The 19,477-nt window shown below is 61.9% G+C and overlaps 2 protein-coding genes across 2 annotated transcripts; one reads left to right on the top strand and one right to left on the bottom strand.

Moving 5' to 3' along the window:
• Nucleotides 1–14: 14 nt before the first annotated feature.
• On the top strand, nucleotides 15–5,167 carry CHLRE_04g217955v5 (uncharacterized protein). Its single transcript, XM_043061791.1, has 10 exons — nucleotides 15–300; nucleotides 369–421; nucleotides 521–549; nucleotides 691–765; nucleotides 983–1,101; nucleotides 1,383–1,456; nucleotides 1,764–1,835; nucleotides 2,143–2,226; nucleotides 2,515–2,606; nucleotides 2,907–5,167. The coding sequence occupies exons 1-10, from the start codon at nucleotides 276–278 to the stop codon at nucleotides 3,019–3,021; spliced, it is 738 nt and encodes a 245-aa protein (XP_042925046.1). The 5' UTR covers nucleotides 15–275; the 3' UTR covers nucleotides 3,022–5,167.
• A 1,005-nt stretch (nucleotides 5,168–6,172) lies between these two features.
• Nucleotides 6,173–19,474, bottom strand: CHLRE_04g217954v5 (uncharacterized protein). The gene is made up of 21 exons (XM_043061790.1): nucleotides 18,298–19,474; nucleotides 17,709–18,059; nucleotides 17,337–17,528; nucleotides 17,136–17,234; nucleotides 16,847–16,881; nucleotides 15,184–16,678; nucleotides 14,809–14,961; nucleotides 14,416–14,594; nucleotides 13,472–14,229; nucleotides 12,535–13,341; nucleotides 11,876–12,225; nucleotides 11,622–11,706; nucleotides 10,997–11,475; nucleotides 10,667–10,761; nucleotides 10,286–10,409; nucleotides 10,008–10,073; nucleotides 9,745–9,811; nucleotides 9,506–9,585; nucleotides 8,957–9,276; nucleotides 8,688–8,775; nucleotides 6,173–8,067 (listed from the first exon to the last, which is right to left on the bottom strand). The coding sequence occupies exons 1-21, from the start codon at nucleotides 19,180–19,182 to the stop codon at nucleotides 7,936–7,938; spliced, it is 6,840 nt and encodes a 2,279-aa protein (XP_042925045.1). The 5' UTR covers nucleotides 19,183–19,474; the 3' UTR covers nucleotides 6,173–7,935.
• Nucleotides 19,475–19,477: the final 3 nt, after the last annotated feature.

Genomic DNA, 19,477 nt, shown 5'->3' with positions numbered 1-19,477 from the left:
TTTACACTGATTAAGTCTCACATGCTAAGTCCCGCTCTGGAGAATCGGCCCCGCATTTAGGGTCGTCGCTAAACTTGACAGGCCGTCTGCTGTCTGGATCCGGCAATCCACACTTCTATCAGGAGAACGCATTGTTCTGCTTTACTTTGTGAACATCACTTCATAGGTCTTGTTCCCCCACCCAGTGTTTTCGCAAACGTGCAGAGATGCGTTCTTTGCAAAGCCGCCCTGCGTCGACTTTTAGGCCGTGCAAGGGCTCTAACCGCATTGTGCGTATGCGATCAACAGCTGCCCAACCCAGTAAGTTCGGGCGGGCCACGTCGCGGTTTCCATCGCGACTTGTCAAACCGCAACTTGTTGTATCGCAGTCAGCACGATGGAGCTGAAACCGGATGTAGCGCAGAAGCTGCGGCACGCGGAGGTAAGGGAATCGTCGGTAACTCGTGAGTCGCTGCCCGCCGACACGCTTCACGCCGAGGTCGCGTGTAACACGTATATTGGCTTGCTTGCTTGCTCGCAGGCGGTTTGCTTTGATGTAGACAGCACATTGTGAGTATGCCGTGAGCTTGACTTGAAATGCAAGGGCGCGAGGCCAGGTGCAAAGCAGCCCAGCTCGCAGTGGTGATGGCTGCATTGCTACAAATGCTTACATGTGTGTCTATGACCGTCATATTTCATTCTGGCCTTCAGCTGTGAGGACGAGTCAATCGACGAGCTTGCAGCCTACCTCGGCGTGGGCGAGCAGGTGGCCGCGCTGACTGCCAAGTGGGTCGATGCAGGCCAATGCTCCTTTGGTTGGGGTTACAAGCTTGATTTGGAGAATCCCGCGGAGGTGGCGGAGGGAGGCAGAAGGGGAACAAACGAGAACACGCAGCATGTTCTGATGTGCTGGGCAACATGTGCGGCCGCCCCTCCCCGCCCTTCCCCTAAATCCGTCCCTCGCCCGTCTCTTGCCCATTCGAACCTACCAATTCACTTGTAGGGCCATGGGTGGCACCGTTGAGTTTAAGGAGGCTCTGCGCACGCGGCTGGGTGTCATGCACCCCAGCCGCCAGGCAGTGGACAAGTTCCTAGCAGACCACCCACACCGGGTGACCAAGGGTGGGTGTGGAGGAGCGAGAAGGTCGTTGGATAGGTGTACCCGTACACATATTATCCGAGAGGACACGAAAGTGGTATGCAGGGTGGCAAGCGGTGCAGATGTGGGTAGGGGTTTACACCGAGAGCTGGGAACTTGTAGGATATGCCAAGGGGGCTGCATTTCGGTGCTCTGATTTCTCGCCTTGCGTCATGGATAAAAAGGCATCAAGCAGGGTCCAGGCAAGGTAGAAGGCATGCCATGGTCCTCTTCCCCCTCCCACTGTGCTAACCCCATCCCACAGGCATCCCGGAGCTGGTGGCGCTGCTGAAGGCGCGGGGGCAGGAGGTGTTCCTGGTGTCGGGCGGCTTCCGGCAGGTGCGGCGGCAGGGAACGGCACGTAATGGCGTGATAGGAGGAAGATACATAAGGGACGTGAGGATATGTTTTGATTGAGATGGATCACACCTGCACCGAAACAATACATGCACGAGGCGCCCAGGACGTGTGCGGGCACAAGGTCTGGGCATATGCAGGGCAGCATGGGGCATCGTACGTCCGTGCTTGCTTGGGGGCGATTGGGGCTTCACATGTCACATCACCCGCCCGCCCACCTGCTCACCTCCAAATGCCTGTACCCTGCCCTCTACCACCCCGCTGATTTGTGTAACAACCGGGCTCTTAGATCATCCACCCACTGGCGGAGTCGCTGGGCATCCCGCTGTCGCACGTGTTTGCCAACTCCATCCTGTTTGACGTGAGTTGTGGCGGCGTCTAGAGCCGGGGAGGGGGCTGGAGGGGGAAGGCGGGGCTCAAGGAGAGAGGAGGAATATCGCTTAGGGTGGAAGGGGAGCGTGGGAAGAATGTAAGAGAGAGGCGACGTCTGGAGAGCGCTTGCAGGCTGGTATTGGAAGAGGAAGTTTGTGGGAATGATGGTGGGGCCATGCCATCATCGTCGCTGCCGCCGTATACATAATCAGGTGGCCATTGAGCTGCCGCGCATTCCAGCACTCCCGTCTCCAGAAACACACATGTACCCTATCTCCCGCACGCGTGGAACGCAGCATGATGGCCGCTATGCGGGCTTTGACGAGAGCGAGTTTACTTGCCGCAGTGGCGGCAAGCCTGCTGCTATTAGGCACATCAAGGTGCGGGTGGCAGAACGGGAGTTGAAGAGGCGGAAATGGGCATCATGGTTGGGGTCAAGGTGAACACACGTACGGGGTTTTACCACAACGTCCCAATTGCTCAACCTGGGGATCAGCATATTTTCGTGCTCAGGGCTTGCAGCGGGGGTAGTGCCCCGGGCTCTTTAAATGTCAACCCAACCCCAGTACTATCAGTGTCGTGTACTGAACCGCCCCCCTCCCGTCACAACAAGAATGCCCGGTTGCCCAGTTACGTAACTATGAAGACAATAATGCATCCATGAACAGGAGAAGTACGGGTACGAGGAGGTGGTGATGGTGGGCGACGGCGCCACGGATGCCGAGGCGCGGTCAGAGGGCGCTGCCAGCCTGTTCATTGGGTAAGTGTGCAGTCAGCAGCGGGCGGTTGGTAGGAGGAAGGGGGGCGGCTGAGCGAGCTTGAGACTGGAGCGCGAGCGGTGGTAGGTTGACGCAACAAGACGCGGTCAACCTTGTCAACCAAAAACGGTTTCGAGCGTGCACGTTGGTATTGCAGGCACGGTTGCTGTGCCTGTAGCGTGTTCAACAATGTTTTGGCGACCCCTGTCGTGCATACGAACTACCCAGCCAAGACCTCCTAGCATGGCATGCCTCTCACCTTCCTGCTGCCCCTGTCCCTGCCCTGCGTCGTGCCTGCGCAGCTACGGCGGCGTGGTGGTGCGCCCCACAGTGGCCGCCCAGGCGGACTGGTACATCATGGACATACAGCAGATGATCGACGTGCTGAAGGCCGCACCGCCCGCCAACGCGCACTGAGCATGTGACGGCGGCAGGAGGAAAAGTGTTGTTAGCACCAGGAACGGGGTTGGGGTGGCACGCAGCAAGCGTCAGCGGCGTGCACAAGCTGGTCGTGGAATCGTAGGTCATGCTGCCGTGGGGCTCACGTCGAGCCGCGATTGAGTGAATAGAATGAGGCGCGTATCATAGTTTGGATGTGACGGAACCGCCGGGCACTTTGCCTGGCGTGCTTCAGGGGCGCGTCATGGTTAGCTCCAAGCTGGCACCATGATGTCGTCGAGCCCACAGGGCCTGGTGCATGCATAGCTCGGAATGTGCCATATTTGGCCCACTTTTGGCCCAGACCGCTACAGGGCTTCCTAGGCGCCCGCACTTGACAAAACATTGATATATACACTATATATGATTATTGCACGGGTTGGGGGTCAAAAGGGCGCGCTGGGCGAGTGGATTCTGGGGGCCGGGTTTTGGGGGGAAAACTGAGGGGCGACCCCAAATTGGCCCACCGGGCCGCGAGACGTTTTGGTCATCCCTGCCGGCGATTTGTCGATTTCGATACCCTATAGATGTCATATGAGGATTGTTGCAACCGTCCGGGCAGGATTGGGAGTGTTCTGGGTGCACATCGCTCCTTAAATGCTCAACATGTTGTTTCGTTTGTCGTCTGCAGGCGCATTCCGGCGTGCACTAATCACCAAAGGATAAACATCAACAGATACTAAATGCGCAAACCAGTTAGCCTGCAGTCCGTCTGCTCCACACGCCATATCTCGCATAGGCGGTGTTTTGTTCCTAGATTTCATGCCGTCGAGTTATCTGCACACTAAGATGTAAGCTAGATAGCTTCGAGCCGAATTGGCGGGGTCCGAGCAAGCGCGACATTTGACATTTTGACTTTGACATTCATGTCCAGAAACTGTTCAGAGACCTTTATGTATGTCACATGATGCCATTTCGATGCTATAGGGGCCTTTACTCATGCAGTCCCCAGGCACTCGCCGGAGCGGCATCCGCCGCACCGAGCCCAGCAGGGCCAGCCCTTGTTTGCCCATTCAAGCTCGCAAAGCTATCACTTACACGTAAAGGATAATTTATATGCAGAGAACCGGGTTGTCAGGCACGCTTTCGAGAACCAGGGCGTGGGCTCTGGCGAGTGGGCCAAATAATCGGGCGGGCGCGCAGGGTCGTTTTCGGGGACTGGTCGGGAATCGCCCTCTTACTGGCCTCCCAGTCCTTGGATAATCCTAATCTAATATAAGCATGCAAAATTAAATCAGGCAGGCTCTGAATCCGTGCGGGCCAGCCGCACGGGCAAGTGGGCCAAATTGGGGTAGGCTGGCAATTAGGCACATTCCGAGCTAGCTTGACTCCGCGGAACCGAACAACAGTTTGTGCCCAAACATGGCAAGTAGTGAGCGGTGAAGAGGCAAGAACCTGATTCAGGGATGCTAAGGAGGGAAGACAGATTCAAGTGATCCTCACTGTTATTACGAGCGGTTGATTTGCGGAAGTACGTGTTGTAAGTACAAGCACGAGGTGCTGCACGTGGGTGATGCGTTGCAGGTGATGCGTTGTGCGACCAGCGCTCGTATCTTCCTTCGTTCGGAACGAAATTTGCCCAAAAAGGCCTCTGGCGGACGAAATTTTTTTGATCTTGGCGTGGAATTTCGGCCAAAACGCACGGGATCTTGGGGGGTCTTTCGGCAAACAGACGAAGACATTTTTGGGATTTCGGCCACTTTTGGCCAAGGACAGGGGGTTCCCGCGGCTACTCCACGGCCGAAACCTGCGTGGCATATGGTAAGAAGGCTCAAAGGGCTGTATCTATGGGTGTTGACGGCGGGAGACAGGGTTTCCCCTGGCGGGAGAGTGAGGTTGGGTGGGTCAGCGGGAAGCAGGGGAGGAGTGGGCGTGTCGTGTCGGTGTCGACCTCGTGCGGGTCGGGGGCGGAGCCCCCGGAAAATTTTGGGGGTGAACGAAGCGGCGGCAGCCTATTTCGTCAACTAAACGAAGCCATTTTAAGGAATTCGGCCACTGACGCCGCCCCTGCCTTCGTAAGATACGAGCGCTGTGTGCGACTGTAGGTACCGCTAGGCACGGGGTGAGACACACCGGTGGCAACGCACAGAATGATGATCACAGCGACCTGGTAATGGAACCTTGGCTTCCAGGCTCAGGCCATTGGGGTTTTATGCGGGGGGGGGGGGGTAGAATCTTCCGAAACAGACCCCATGCCTCAAATGGATAGAGCTCAACGAGAAAATCACGAATCCGCTTTCAAAATCGAAAATGGGTTTCTGGGTGCAAAGTTGTGACCCCTCAAAGTGGCCGGTCGGTCGGTCGGTCTGGGTAAAAGGGGGATCCATTCGCAAGAGGTTTTGCACAGGTTCGTGCCAAGTTTTGTTCCTAGCGCTTCTGTCCTGCAGCACGCGGCGCAATGGGTGCAGCTCAACGATGCGTGCGTAGGTATGCCCCAGACTCAGCACACGTGCATAGTTTGGGGCAGTTTGGGGAGCGGCATGTCGGCATTTCGGGAGATGCCTGGGGAACTGGTCAGGGACAGGCCGGTGCCGCCCGGGTTTTGCATGGATGAACGTTTCAGCACATTTCGTATCATCAAGTAACATTGAAGTAAGCCGTTGCATAGCAGGCCAGTCTATCAGGATACTTGTCGGCAGCCGGGCCACACAGGGCCACATGTCCACATGCCCACATGTCGGTCGGTCAAAGTGTGTCCCAAGGCGGATCATCAAACATAGCGATAGAGCTCACCGAGAGCAGTCAATTGGCACCAACCTGACAAAAAACTAAGGGGTTCTGAGGGGGTTTTGGGGGGTCGTACGGCAGGGGGGGTCGGTCGGTCGGTCGGTTGGGGGGTCCGGGAGGTTTTGTGGCATGGGGTCAAAAAAGTTTGTTCCTACCCCCCCCCCCCTGGCCTTGCTCCACATTAGCCGACGTTGTTCTTTGCAGCTCCAGATAACACCGCCAAGTCCGCCGTGCTCGCCCCAGCCCGCCCGTGTTGAGGCTGCACTAGTGGCCGGAAGTGCTGCCAGTACTGGGTGTGTCGCATGCATGAAGTGCCTGATAGCTGAGTCCAGACAACCACGCCGCAGCGCCCACGGGTACAAACACGTTAATCCGCAGCGGCACCAGGGGGGGGCAGGTTGGTTGTCACGGGGGGGACGATTCGACAAGGAAAAAGTGGGCTGCGCCCACGCCACGCCTCCCGCCTGAGGCCGCAAGCGTTTACCTTATCTCCCAAACATACCCGGGGTCGGCTCGTACAGGCACGGCCCGCCATGCATCCAGCACGCCCCGGTGTCAAGCACAAGCACAGCCAGAACAGGACAGCCAAACAGCAGGAAATCCCCTAGCACAACATTCCTCATTGCTGCGGCCTACACATACTGTGCGGCACTATGCTCGCCAGCAAAGACCGCTAACCAGACACTCGCGGTTTGCGCCAGTATGGTACGTCTTATCGACGCAGGCACGCACGCAGGCAGGCAGGCAGGCAGGCAGGCACGCATGGACAGGGGCGATCCTATGGATAAAAAAACAGTATTCCGAGTTGAATTGGCTAGGGCACAAAGTACGCAACGTCGTGCACAGCGTGAGTGACTTTAACGCAACACGGCACTTACGTCGCAACATCTACTGGGCTGCGATAAATCAGCGCGCATTTACTTTTTGCTGCCATGTAGCGTTACAATCCGCCCCGGCCCCAAACGACAATTCCAATTTCTCATGCTTCAACCACGCGATGTGCTACCGTACATATTATTCACCTGGCGTGCATCAGCTAGGTGCAGAATGCTTTACCAAATAAACTTTGCGGTAGGGCGCTCACCAGTGGCTTGCTCCAACCTATATCAATGAAGCGGCTGCATCCGCAGCAGTCCGTTAGGTGGTTGGCATGCTGCCACCCTGTAACCATGTATGCGCCACAACAAGAGGTGCACCGTGAGGTGGCTTCCAATGTCGCTTGGACATAGTACATATCAGTCCTTGAAGTCCAACAACGCGAAACAATCCCCTTGGCGTGCGCATCGTATTCTTTGCAACTTGCAAGAGAAACAGTGTGCAGGATGGCAACATACACTATAATGCGCCGGACAGCACTCCCTTGCACATTACCGTCGCCACCCCAACTTACACTGCCATGCATTCATGCTCTCACACCACAACCGAGGTTAACGTGTCATCCACCTCTACTTGGCCCCATTTGCCTCCTTTCCCATTTTTGCGTGAGGTCCCTTTGCCTGACGTTCATGTTGTGTGCCCCCTCACTGACCCAGATCTTCCCTGCCCGCACATGCTCCCCCCACCCCGGTGGAAGTGCGGCATGCATGCGGCAGCAAACCAGTATCACGCACCAGACCATCTAACCTATGACGCCTCAGTCACTGTCGCTAATGATCAGCACCTCCTTAGCCTGCTTCGCCTTCTCCTCCTCCGCCAGTTGCTGCTTCGCCTTCTCTTCGCCGCCGCCTTCTCAATCACCTTGCGCGCCACCACCGCCAGCTCCGTCACCTTGCCCATGCACTTGCTACCATTTCAGGCACAGTGCAAATGATGATTACCGATTTCGTTAGTGACTCCTAAAGGTCTGTAGTAGTTGCTGGTCAGTAAACTCCGGTTGGTGAGGTAGATACAGTTTGGGGCTCGGACCTGCCAGCTCATCGTCAACATCAACACCCTTGTCCTCCCTACGCAATCCGCCGTAAAAGACATTCCTCGGCATGCGCCATCAAGGCATTCCGCAGTCCGCTGTATCCGCATCCATCCACCATAGTCCATTCCCGCCAGCACCAATCCCACCTCCAAAGCTCCCTTGGCTGCTTTCCTGATAATTACATTTGTTCTGTACATGCGCGCGCCCGGCGCTCTCCATCCCTTTCTCCCGGCATCATGCTCATGCCGCCTCCCGTCTCACAGTTTGACACGCCGCAGCCCCTCGCGCACTGCCATCACGCCCGCGCCCAGCCCCAGGCACAGCCCCCACTGCGCGGGCGACAGAGGTGAGGTTGAGAAGGCATCACCGCCCCACTGCACAATGGCCGCCTGGGGGAGCACGACGGGTCAGGGATAAGGTATTCTTATTTCGAGGGGCAGTGGAAGGATGGATGAAAGAAGATTGGGAGAGGGTAAATGATTGCGACCAGCCAACAACTGACAGGTGCCGGTAGGCTGCAGTGCAAGCAAGTGGGGCGCATTAGGAGAAGCAGCCCGCAATGTATGGAATAAACATTGTTTTATATTTACTAACCTAAAGTATGTCCGTTTGGGTTGCCCTAAAGTTTGAACTCAAGTTTGCAGATCATGGTATGGTGACAGTCCGATTGACGCCCAAACTGGTATCAGTGGCATGTATACAGACCTGACCCGGCAACCATCAAGGTTATGGTGGGGGGCATCTCACGTGCAGAAGGACGGCTCTTAACTCCCAGAACCCAGATCGCACGAGCGTGTGTTGCATATTACCCCATGTTGTACAATACCCATGGTCACCTGTATGCTATTAATTGCGGTTACGATCAAGTCTGGGATGTGCCATAGATGAGTAGGCAGGCTGTGCCGAAATGCGCCCCGCCTGATTGTGTGCAAGGCAGGGGACATGAGCGGATATGCCATGGATACGCCGCGGGCGCTACTGCGGGCCCCATCCTCCCATACGCCCGCACCTGCAGGCCTGCCTCCGCGCCCACAATGCCCAGAAACAGCGGGTGGGCGGCCAGGCCCTCCGTCACATCCGCCTCGTCCCGGACACGCCTGGACGGGTGGCCACAAGATGAAAGGTGAGGGGTAGGGTCATGCGGGAGCAGTGTTTGCATGCGGATGTGCACGACAAAGCGTCGCAGCAGCTCCACCCTTTGCGCCCCCCTCACACGTGCTCGCTAGCTCGGTACATCCCGTGTCGCAACCCTAGCGGGCTCCCGCCGCGCAACCGCACCTGCAGTTGACCTGGTTGAACAGCTGCATGCACACGAACGCATTGAACACCAGGGTCGTGTCCGCCGGCACCAGGCCACCACCAACAACGCCACCGGCCGTAGCAGCTGTAGCAGCCGCAGCAGCGCCAGCCGCCTGCGCCGCGCCACCAGCAGCCGCAGCGGCGGCGGCGCCTGCATGGGCGCCAGTGGCGAACAGCGCCGCTGCCGCTGCCTGCAGGCCGCCGGCGCCGTACGCCGCCTCCAGGTCAGCCGCGCCGTACGATGAGTAATGCTGCAGTGCCACCAGAATCCCGTACAACGCCGCCAGCTGGAAAGCGGCCTGTGGTGGGGGGGTTGCAGTCTTGTATCACCACTGTATCACCATTTAGGTTATGATTGTTTGGGGTTTGCCACATTTGGATGGACTAAGGGTGGGACTTTTGGGGGGATAATGGCTATTGCCTTTCAAAACCTCGCCGCCCGCACAGGTGCGCGGCAAGCGGGCCGCCAGGAGAGGAGACATCTCGACGTCCCCTCCAACACCCTAACGCTCCCCCACGTTGCCGCACCTGCCCCACGACGTGCTTCATGACGATGGGTGTGATGAGCGGGTCGTTGGGTCGGTTTGGTGGATCCGTTAGCATAGACGCTGTTGGGGAAGAAAATGAAGGCAAGGAGGAGGAGCGGTCACGGTCTAAGAGATATGGACAAGACATGCTTCAGGCCAATCCCGTCGGCCTGTCCCTTACTACAGTTACCCTTCCGCGAACACCCCCTTTTTCGGCCTCCTCTCGTTCCTTGTCCGCACCGGTTGGCGCCTCGGTGGCCAGCGCCAGTGAGGCCAGAGAGTCCATGATCAGGTTCACCCACAGCATCTGGTGTAAGTGATGATCCGATGGGCAGAAGCGGGGCAGGGGGCCGGCCAGGAGGTGTGGAATGTAGGTGGCGGGTGGCCTCTCGGGCTTTGGACCATTTATCCGCACTCGGGCATCATAGACGGACGCAAACACGCATACACACACACACGCACACGCACAGCCCCTATCATGCCTCAACACCACTTGGACGCACCTGCACGGCGGACAGGGGTGAGGTACCCAGCCACACAGCGCCGCCCACCGCCACAGCCACCGCGACCTGTGAAATCATGAAGTAGGGCCGCCGTGTGTGTAGGAGTGTTGGAAGAGGGTCCTGAAGTGATTCCGGCATGACCATGGCCAAGTTGGCCAGAGTAGTAACAGGTCGACTCTTCCTTTAATGCAATTATTACGTAGCATGTTTGGCCTGCTGCACGACTGGTCCGTCGGTTGGTTTCCCGCCCATTGCCGAGACCCGCGCGAGCGACCCACCACGTTGGCTGTGAGCTGGAACTGCAGGAAGCGTGTGACTGAGGCGTACACGTTGCGCCCCCATGCCACCGCCGCCACAATGGGTGCAAACGAGCTGTCCAGGAGCAGGATGTCGGCGGCCTCCCTACAGAGGTGAGTGGAGGTGCGTGGTTGTGAGTGGATATGAGTGGTCTCTTTGGCACACTTGGTAGCGCCTATGCTCAGTCACTTTTGGTAGTGCCAATGCAGTGGTGAAGATGGGAGTGCGTGTCGATGCGTGTGTGAGGGGCCGGAGGTGAGTGGTGGTGAGGCCGGGTAGGCAACTGTTACTCCGGATATGATAAAGCTGGCCCCATGACCCAACACCCCTTCCAGCTTCTGCCTCTCTTGCCAATTGCTCACTTGGCGATGGGTGTGCCGCTGGCCATGCAAAAGCCCACGTCCGCCGCCGTCAGTGCCGGAGCGTCATTTGTGCCGTCGCCTGTCACCGCCACAACCTGAAGCGGCGGGCAGGGTGAACGATGTTAACATGTGTGCATTATCCCACCGTCCCTGCCAGCCCTGCGGACTTCTGGAACACTACCCCCGACTTGCCCTTTTTTCTAGAACCCATTCACGACCATAGCTTATGATTCCTTTCGCCTGATGGAAGTGATGCCAAACGCCCCTTTGCCCTGTCCCAAAGCCCCCCGAATGCACCTCCAATCCGATATCCAAACCCCCAAAACCCACCTCCTCCAGCGCGCCCTGCTCCCGCAGCTGCCGTACAGCGGTGACCAGCATGAATTTATCCCCGGGGCTGCAGCGAGCCAACACACGCAGCCGCGGCCACAGAGCCAAAAACGCCTCGCGGTTCACGGCCGGCGGCGCCACACCGCCGCCGCCGGGGCCGCCGCCGCCACCTGCACCGCCCCCGCCGCCCAGAATGGGCAGCCGGGCGCCTGGGTAGTCGGGCGAGGTCACGAGCTGGCGGAAGGTCGCACCCTCGAGCACAAGCGGTGTGGTGGGTGCGGTGAAGTATGCGGAGGTGGAGGAGGTCGGGGCAGGGGAGGCGGTGGCGGAGGTGGCGGCGGCGACCAGAGAGGCGGCGGTGGCGGCGCCGCGGACGACCAGGTGTGCTGGGTCAGCTGCGGGCGGCAGGATGCCTGCCTGCTGTGCGATGCAGGCGGCGGTGGTGGCGTTGTCGCCCGTCACCATGCGCACCGTGATGCCTGGGCGCGAGGGCGCGGTGGGTGGGGTTGCCGAGGAGAGGTGTGGGTCAAGACTTTGGAGAGGCACAGGAGTCAAGCGGTATGACATGATGATGCCGTTCAAAAAATGTCGATCATGTGGACCGGCACAGGCCGCCCATTCTCACCCGCGCGTGTGCACGCCGCCACCGCCCCAGGCACCTCGGGCCTCAGCGGGTCTTGCAGGCCCACCAGCCCCACCAACACCAGGTCCTGCATGGGGGCAGGAGGTTTAAGCAAGGCAAGGGGGAGGAACCGTTCAGGAAAGCTGGGCGTGAGTAGAGTGCCCTTACCAGTCACAGACAACAGGCCCTGAAACGGGAAAGGGGCCAGGTACCCCCCCCCCCCCCCGAAACCTCACCCCACTCTCCCCCGCCCCTACCTTCTCCAGGTACTCTGGGTCCAGCTTCAATGACCGCGTGTCAATGGGGACAGCAGTAGCCTTGGCAGCAGCAGCAGCAGTGGCAGCTGCCTCGCCAGCGCCCTCGCTGCTGCCCGCGCCTCTGCCAGCTGCCCCCATCTCGCTGCGGCCGCCCATGGATGCCGCACCGCCCACTACCCCTTGGCTACTGCTGCGACTGCCACCCGCTGCCCTGGCTTGATCGGCAGTAGCCGGCGCCGCCACTGACGGAGCAGAGGCGGCGGCGGCGGCAGCGGTGGGCGGGGGCTGTAGCGGCACAAGCATGTCACGATACGCAAGTGCCAATAGCCGCAATGCGCCGCCGCCACGGCCTGTGCACACGTGCATGTGCGACAGAGATCCGGTAGGGCAGTGAGCACATGTACACATTGCGACACAGCCTGCCAGCTTCCTTCCGAGTTTCGGAGTCCATGGCCGACTGCCTCAGGTGGTGCTTCCGTAACCACAGCCGCATGTGCCCACAACCTGAACAAGCCCTGTCCACCCGCCTGGCTTCACTGAGTTGATGCATGCTAGATGCTGACCCCGGCCTGGATCCCACTCCATCCACGCTGCGTGCCCGCACCTCCCGTCCCGGCCTCCTGCAACGCCCTCAGCCGCCCGCCTATCCCGCCACTCACCTCTGAAGGAAGCCAGCAGGCGCTGCTTCTGCTCCGCGCTCAGCGGCCGCACCTCCGTGTCGCCCGCGACTTCCCCGCCACCGCCGCCGTCCTGGCCCTCCCCCCGGGGCAGTAGCACCCAGCTGCACCTCTCCAACACCAGCTCAGCCGCGCCCTTGGTCAGCACCCGCACCGGGCTTAGAGGCGGTCCGGCACCAGCACTGCTGCTACTGCCGTTGCTGCTGCTGGCGCTGATCTCGAGCGCGGCACTTGTCCCGCCATCCTCATCGCTTGCCCTGACGCTGCCAACACGTGCACTGCTGCTGTTGGCCGTGCCACTGCTGCTGCCTATGCTACTGTCGCCGGGCCCGCCACTCCTCGCGTCCTCCATGTCAACACTCTGCATGGTGCCAATGCTACTGCTGAGGGTGCGGCTGTGGGGCGGGTAGCTGTCGCCGAAGAAGGCTGGCAGCTGTCCCAAGCCGGCCTGACAGGGGCCGTCCACAACCACACTCATGCGTTTGCGAGCGGAGGAAAAAGGCACGAGCTGCAGGATGTGCGTGCCAGCGTTGCTACTGCTTTTGCTGGTGCTACAGGCTACGCCCGAGTCGCGTGCGGCAGCGGTGTCACCGCCGCAGTGGCCCACGCCCGCTGCCGCCGCGCCCGCCGCCGACTCTGCCGATGCCGCAGCCGGTGCTGCTGGCGCTGCCACAACAGCGGCGGTGCTGGTGCTACTGCCGCCGTGTCCCCAGCCCCAGCCCCAGCCCAGGCGGTGGGGCAATTCCAGCAGGGCACACTCGGTGGGGGAGCCGCTGCGGTCGAAGCCGCCTGCGGATGTGTAGCAGAGGGCACATGGGTTCATTCAGGAGATATGTCCGGGTCCGGCTCTGACACGTGAAGGAAAGAGGTTTGCAAAAAGGGGGGCCGCCTATAAACGAGGACCGGTGCGATCGCTCACCAGTAGTGGGGTTGGGTTTAAGGCACGCGGTTGAGTTGAGCACAAGCCCCTGCACCAGCAGGTCCCGGATGCGGCCCGGCAGCAGCTGTTGCCCGGCAGTAGCAGCACCTCCGCCACCGCCGCCGGCAGTAGCAGGAGCGCTCAGAACGCCCACGGCGTCACTGCTGCTGCTGCCGCTGATCGCCGCCAGCGCCTCTGCCTCTGCATCTGCTACAGCCGCCAGCGCCGCTAGCAGGGTCTCCTCCCGCTCCACCACACGGCCACGCATTCCTGGCACACCCTTGCTACTGCCAGCCGCACTTCCAGCCGCCGCCTCTACGTCGCTGCCTGAGGTGAGGCTGGCCTGGCTGTCCTCCATAGCGGGCAGCGGCACCAGCTGCGCCGCCACCCTGCCGGCTGTAGCAGCGGCAGCGGCAACCGCGGTGGCTGTAGCGGAGGTTGTCGTGGAGGCTGTAGCAGTGCGCCAAGAGGAGGCCATGCCGCCAGCGCTGAGGGAGCCGGTGGCCCCGGTGCCGCCAGAGCTGGATGGCACCCTGTCGAAGGGAGCAACTGGGGTCCGCGTTGTTGCGCTATTGCCTACTCCTCCGTCGCCGCCACCGACACTAGCACCAGTTGTAGAAGCGACCGCGCCTGACGGCGTCGCCGCCGCCGGCAGTAGTTGCTGCTGCGGCTGTAGCGGCTTCACCCCAAAGTGGCGGCCAGCCGTCCAGAGACGCACCACAGTCATGTTGTTGCTGGTGAGTGTACCGGTCTTGTCACTGTTGGATGATTGTGTGGGGACGCGTAGATGTGGGGTCGTGGGGTTGTGGAGTGAGGGCGGGGGGTCCGTTCGAGGACAAATAGATGGAGTGGGGCTTTGGCACACCGTGGGGAGCAACAGCGGCTCACGGCGGCTGCGGTGCCACCCCTGACATATACACAAACCGGTGTGACCCCTACCTCACCTGCAGATGGTGGTGGCTGCGCCCATGGTCTCGCAGGCTCCCAGCTGCCGCACCAGGTTGTTGTCCGCCAGCATGCGCTGCACGCTGAAGGCCAGCGCCAGCGTCACGGCCAGCGGCAGGCCCTCCGGCACCGCCACCACCAGGATGGTGATGGAGGTGATGACCAGGTCCAGGTACGACTGGCGGGAGGGAGGACGGCACGAGTGGGAGGAAGGGTAGGTGGAGAGCTGGAGAGCTGGGGATTCAGTTAACTTTGGGGCAATGAGGGGATGGCCGACGGGGCTTCGGCTGTGTAGGCAGCGGACTGTACCGATGATCAGCCAGCCGGTGAGTCTCGTACAGTCCCTACAACAGCCACAAGGGCCCCACAACAACTCCTGACAACTCGCGCACCTTGGCAATGTCCACGGCCTCAGGCAGCGGCGGTCCGCCGCCCGCCACGGCGCCCGCCGCCGTCAACAGCTCACCGGTAAGTGCGGCGGCATTCACCGCGAACACCGCCCCCGCAGCAGCCACTCCGAAGGCGCCGATGGCCTGGGCCAGACCCTGCGAGGACAGGACGAGACAGGTGTCGGAAGCCGGTTGGGAAGAAGAGAACGCTTACGCTTTCATCACGAATGGCACCCTTTCGCCCTGCCTGCGTGTGCACGCGCGTGGCTGCACCCACGCGATGCACACACGCTCTGGCGGTTCAAACTTGTTCAATACATGCTCTTACGCATCCCCCCACCCCCGATTTGTGGTTTCCAACATTGCATGCAGCCCCACCTGCAGCTTCTGCATGAGGAAGGTCTCCCCTCGCAGCCCCGAGCCCTCGCTGTCCGACATGACACTAGCCGCAGCGGCCGAGGCAGTAGCAGCTGCAGCAGCAGCAGTGGTGATACTGCCGTCCTCTGCAGGCACGCCAGCCGCCGCTGCTTGCGCCTGCGTGCCGGCAGCAGCTTGGTCCCCAGTAGTCGGCGGCCCAGCCACCAGCGCCCTCGCCGCCGCGCGCAGCCGACCGCCGGCAGTAGCATCTACGCCAGCGCCAGCGGCGGCTGTAGCAGCCGCAGCAGCGGGTGCAGCGACCTGATCCATGGTTGTTGTGACGGTTGTGCCCGTTGTGGTGGCGGCGGTGCCACTGCCCGGGGTAGACAGCGGTGTCGAGCCCAGCATCGGGAAATCCACTGACCCCATCGTCCCCATTGTGCCCAGCGGCGTCCTGTCACGAGGCCCGCGAGAGCCTGGCGCCGGCGCCGGTACCACAGCCGCCGGTGCCTCTGGCCCCAGAGGCCCATTGGAAAGCAGCAGCGGCACCGGGTCGGCACCACCGGCGCCATCGCCGCCGCCGGATGCCGCCCGATTGGCGGCCGCTGCCTTGTCTGCTGCCTCCGCGGCCGCGGCCTTAACGGCGGCTTCCGCCTCCGCCGCCTCCCTGGCGGCGGCGTCGCCAGATCCCGGCGGCAGGTCGCCATCAAAGCTGGCGAGCGAGGTGACTGAGGCGAGCACACTACTGGCGGCAGCAAATGCGCCCGAGGCCGCCACACCGCCCAGCTTGACCAGCTGGCGGCCCCGCCGCGCGCCCTGCGTGGTGCGCTTGCGCTTGGAGCGGGAGGCAGCGTCGGCGTGAGCGGCATTGCCACTACTGCTGCGGCTACTGCCGTGGGTGCTGGTGCCGCTGCTACCGGGATGGGTCGTGGAAGGCTCGGCTGGCGCTGCTTGCGGTGCCGCAGGCTGGAAGCCAGCTGCAGTGGATGCCAGCGCCGCCTCTGCCCCTGAGCGCTGAGGAGGCGCATCTGCAGCCGCAGCTGGTACTGCTGCGGATGCCGTTGCCGTCATTGCAGGACCGCCGCTGCTTCCCGAAGCGCCGCGCGAGGGGCCATGGGCTGATGTCGTCGCCACCGCAGGCAGCGGTGCCGCCGGCCTTTCGTCCACCGATGCCGACGCCGAGCCAGCCGACGCCGCGCCGCCAGCTGGTGCCACCGCCGGCGGCGGCACCCGTACTCCAGCCGCTGTCGCCGCCGCCCCGCGCATCATTGTGTTGATGGACCCCTGCTGACTGTACGGCCCAACCGCCAGGACCACCATGCGCCCGTAACCGTCGAGCACCTTGCTGCCAGACAGAACAATGGAGGCGGCGGGCGCCGCGGGCGCCGCCGGCGGCGTTGCGCCACCGCTGTAGCGCTGCATCATGCTGCCGGCGGCGGCGCCACCAGCAGAGTCCAGGGGCTCGGCGCAGCGGATGACATCATCCGACTCGCCCGTCAGGTGGCTTTGATCCAGCCTGTGGAAGTGTGCGGATGAGCAGGTAAGAGGGTGACATCGGTCGTGACGTCGGTGTTCAGTGCAAGCATTGTAAAGCACAGCGGGTGCAGCCAGCTGTGAAGACTGAGTACAGCGTTGCTTTGAAGCCTGTTGTTCACTTGTTTGACACAATTGAGCAGGCACCCACCGGATCTCGTCTCCCGCCACCAGTAAGCCATCCGCCTGTCAACAGCCAGGAGTTCGGGAGTTAAGAACGCCCACAGCTCATCCTGACAGATAAGCAGCTGGCAAGCTGTAGACCAACTTCGAGCGCCTCGAGCTGTCGGACAGGCACATGTTGTTTTACCCTCTAGAGTGTCGCACTTTGCTCCAACCCAAGCTGTGGCGACTGCCGAACCACACCTCCTCCCTTCCCTGGGTTCCCTGGTTTGGATTAGTTTGGGCTAGTATCTGCAATTCCTCCTCCATGCACTTGCCTGCAGGATGTCCCCCGCCTCCACCAGCAACAGGTCGCCCACCAGCAGCTGCCGGGCAGGTAGGGGGGTGGGCGGGCCGCCGCCGCGGATGACGCGCACCTGCGGGGCAGAGGGGCGTTGGAGGGAGGTTTGCCCGAACCCAACCAAACAGGTGCTGCGCAACCCCTTTCCCCCACTACCACATGGGCCCCATTCACGCACCTGCACGTCGTCTTTGAGCGCGTTCAGCTGTCGGAACTTGGCCTCCTTGGCGTAGCCCGTCCCCGCGCCCACCGCCACCACCAGCGCCACCGTGCCCAGGATGGCCACGCCCTCCACCCAGTCCGCACTGCCCGCAGCGGGGCCCTCCAGAGATGACAGGCCCAACGACAGCAGCCCCGCGGCCAGCAGCGCCTGGAGGGCAGGGGAAGGAGGAGCGGCGGAACCAGAGGTCGAGTAAGAGGGCGCCTGCACACTTTTGCTTCCAAGAGATCCCTTTCTGTGCCTCCCTGGTTAGCCATACCACCCTGAGCTTTGGCCATGTGCCTCCATTACAGGCTTCAGCCCCCGCATCCCCCTGCCCATCCTCCGCACCTGCACGGTGAAGTCCTCCAGCGCCTCCGCCACCAGCTCCCAGAACGTCACCTCGTGCGCCGGAGGCAGGCTGTTCACGCCAAACGCCGCCGCACGAGCCGCCGCGTCCGCCGGGTCCACCGCCGGGTCCGGGATGCCCGCAGCCGCCACGGCAGCGGCCGGTGCCGGGGATACTGCCGTGGTGGCTGTTGTGGCGGCACCTGAGGCGGAGGGGGGCGTGGTGGTGGTGGCGGTGGCCGGGGCGGTGGGGCTGGCGGTGATGCCAGGCACGGCGGTGCGCAGGGCCGCCGTCAGGGCGGCAGCGGTGACGCAGGGCGGCAGGCAGCCGTCGTGATCAAATGCGTACGACACCTGAGGACGGGGGGCAGGGGGTTAACGTTGAACCAATCCCGTAAGGAAACAGTCGCGCGGCAGGGGGGCAGAGGGGAGGAAGGGGGGCAGGATTCAAGGCAGCGCCAGGACGCGCCAACATGGGACGCCGCTGAGCCACAAATGGGGCTAATGCCGCCCGCTGACAGAGCTGTCCCATCAAGCACCATTAACAAGCACCAGAACCAGGACTAGCACCAGCACCAGATCCAGCACCCACCAGTCTTGCCAGGTCGCCTACGCTGATGCCGAAGCCGCCCGCAGCCGCGGCCACGTCCATACTGCTGCCACTCGCGCCCGCCACAACTGGGCTCCCGGGCAGCCACCAGCCGCCAGACCCCGCCGCCTGCACCGCCACCGTGCTGGCGCCGCCCACCGGGTTCGACGCTGCGGGCGCCACTGCCGCTGCTACTGCCGCAGGCGCAGTGCTACTGCCGCTGCCAGCGCTGGCAGTAGCTACTACAGCGGTTGGCCCTGCGTTGTAATCCGGCTGGCCCTCATCAAGCTGGTCGAGGTCAACAGTGGCGGCTGTGCTACGGCTCATCAACCCCCTGGGCTTGCGGCTGCTGCCAGCGGGCGTGTCCTCAGAAACTGCGGAGGGGCCCGTGCCGGCGCCAGCGCCGCCCCCGCCGCCAGCGGCGCAACAGCACGCGACAGGCGACAGCCCTGTACAGAATTTTGTTGGCGCCGCCGCCAGCGAAGCCGACAGTCGAGAGGCTGGCCAGTCGCGTGCGGCCACAGGCGCCCAGCTGGCTCGTCCGAGACCCGGCGTCTCCAGTGGCCCGCGTGCGACGGGGCCACAGGCTGCGCTGCCATAGCTGCTTCGGGTGCAGCTACTGGCACGGCTGCATGGAACCGACAGCTGGATGGGGCGCCAGCGGGAGCCCAGGCGCGGGAGGACGTGGGCCTGTGCGCGGGACGCTGCCATCAGTAGCGGCGCCGGTACTGCGGCTTGCCCTGTCCAGCTGCGTGGCTGCAACGGCCGCAACGACAGACAGCTAGGCGGTTTGGCGCATGGCAGCTTGCCACCCAGCGCAGATGCGCGCAGCTGGAGGCTGCGGCGTTGCGCTGTCGTGGCGGTTGTCGATGCGACCGCGGTTGACATCACTTTGCTCGCGCGTGCGCAAGCGAAGGGACCCGACAACCTCGGTGACCGGTTTACCAGACAGTCTTGCGCTCCATCAATGGCTGCCGTGGCAGTGCCTCAATCACAGGAAAAGCACAAGCAATGGCGTGGAGTGTCGGAACGTTGCCTGGCCACCGCGGACGCTTGTGCGAGAACCGGACTCGTAAATCAACGTGTATCACTTGGAGCGTGGTTTAGGATTACTGCTTCGCAGGGGCATTTCGGCTTGAGTGTTGCAAATGCAAAATTGGACTTGCACAAGATGATTTTCTCT

This window comes from Chlamydomonas reinhardtii, chromosome 4 (genome assembly GCF_000002595.2).
Source record: "Chlamydomonas reinhardtii strain CC-503 cw92 mt+ chromosome 4, whole genome shotgun sequence".
Classification (NCBI taxonomy): domain Eukaryota; kingdom Viridiplantae; phylum Chlorophyta; class Chlorophyceae; order Chlamydomonadales; family Chlamydomonadaceae; genus Chlamydomonas; species Chlamydomonas reinhardtii.
The sequence above is the reverse complement of the archived record's forward strand: the minus strand, read 5'-3'. Positions and strand labels throughout refer to the sequence as shown.

Coding starts and splice junctions, on each gene's coding strand:
- CHLRE_04g217955v5 (XM_043061791.1), top strand. CDS start 276: ATGCGATCAACAGCTGCCCAACCCA. Junction 301..368: donor ATCAACAGCTGCCCAACCCA/GTAAGTTCGGGC, acceptor GTTGTATCGCAG/TCAGCACGATGGAGCTGAAA. Junction 1,836..2,142: donor CCAACTCCATCCTGTTTGAC/GTGAGTTGTGGC, acceptor CGTGGAACGCAG/CATGATGGCCGCTATGCGGG.
- CHLRE_04g217954v5 (XM_043061790.1), bottom strand. CDS start 19,182: ATGTCAACCGCGGTCGCATCGACAACCGCCACGACAGCGCAACGCCGC. Junction 11,707..11,875: donor ACCCAGAGTACCTGGAGAAG/GTAGGGGCGGGG, acceptor GCCCCCATGCAG/GACCTGGTGTTGGTGGGGCT. Junction 8,776..8,956: donor TTCAACCAGGTCAACTGCAG/GTGCGGTTGCGC, acceptor CCACCCGTCCAG/GCGTGTCCGGGACGAGGCGG.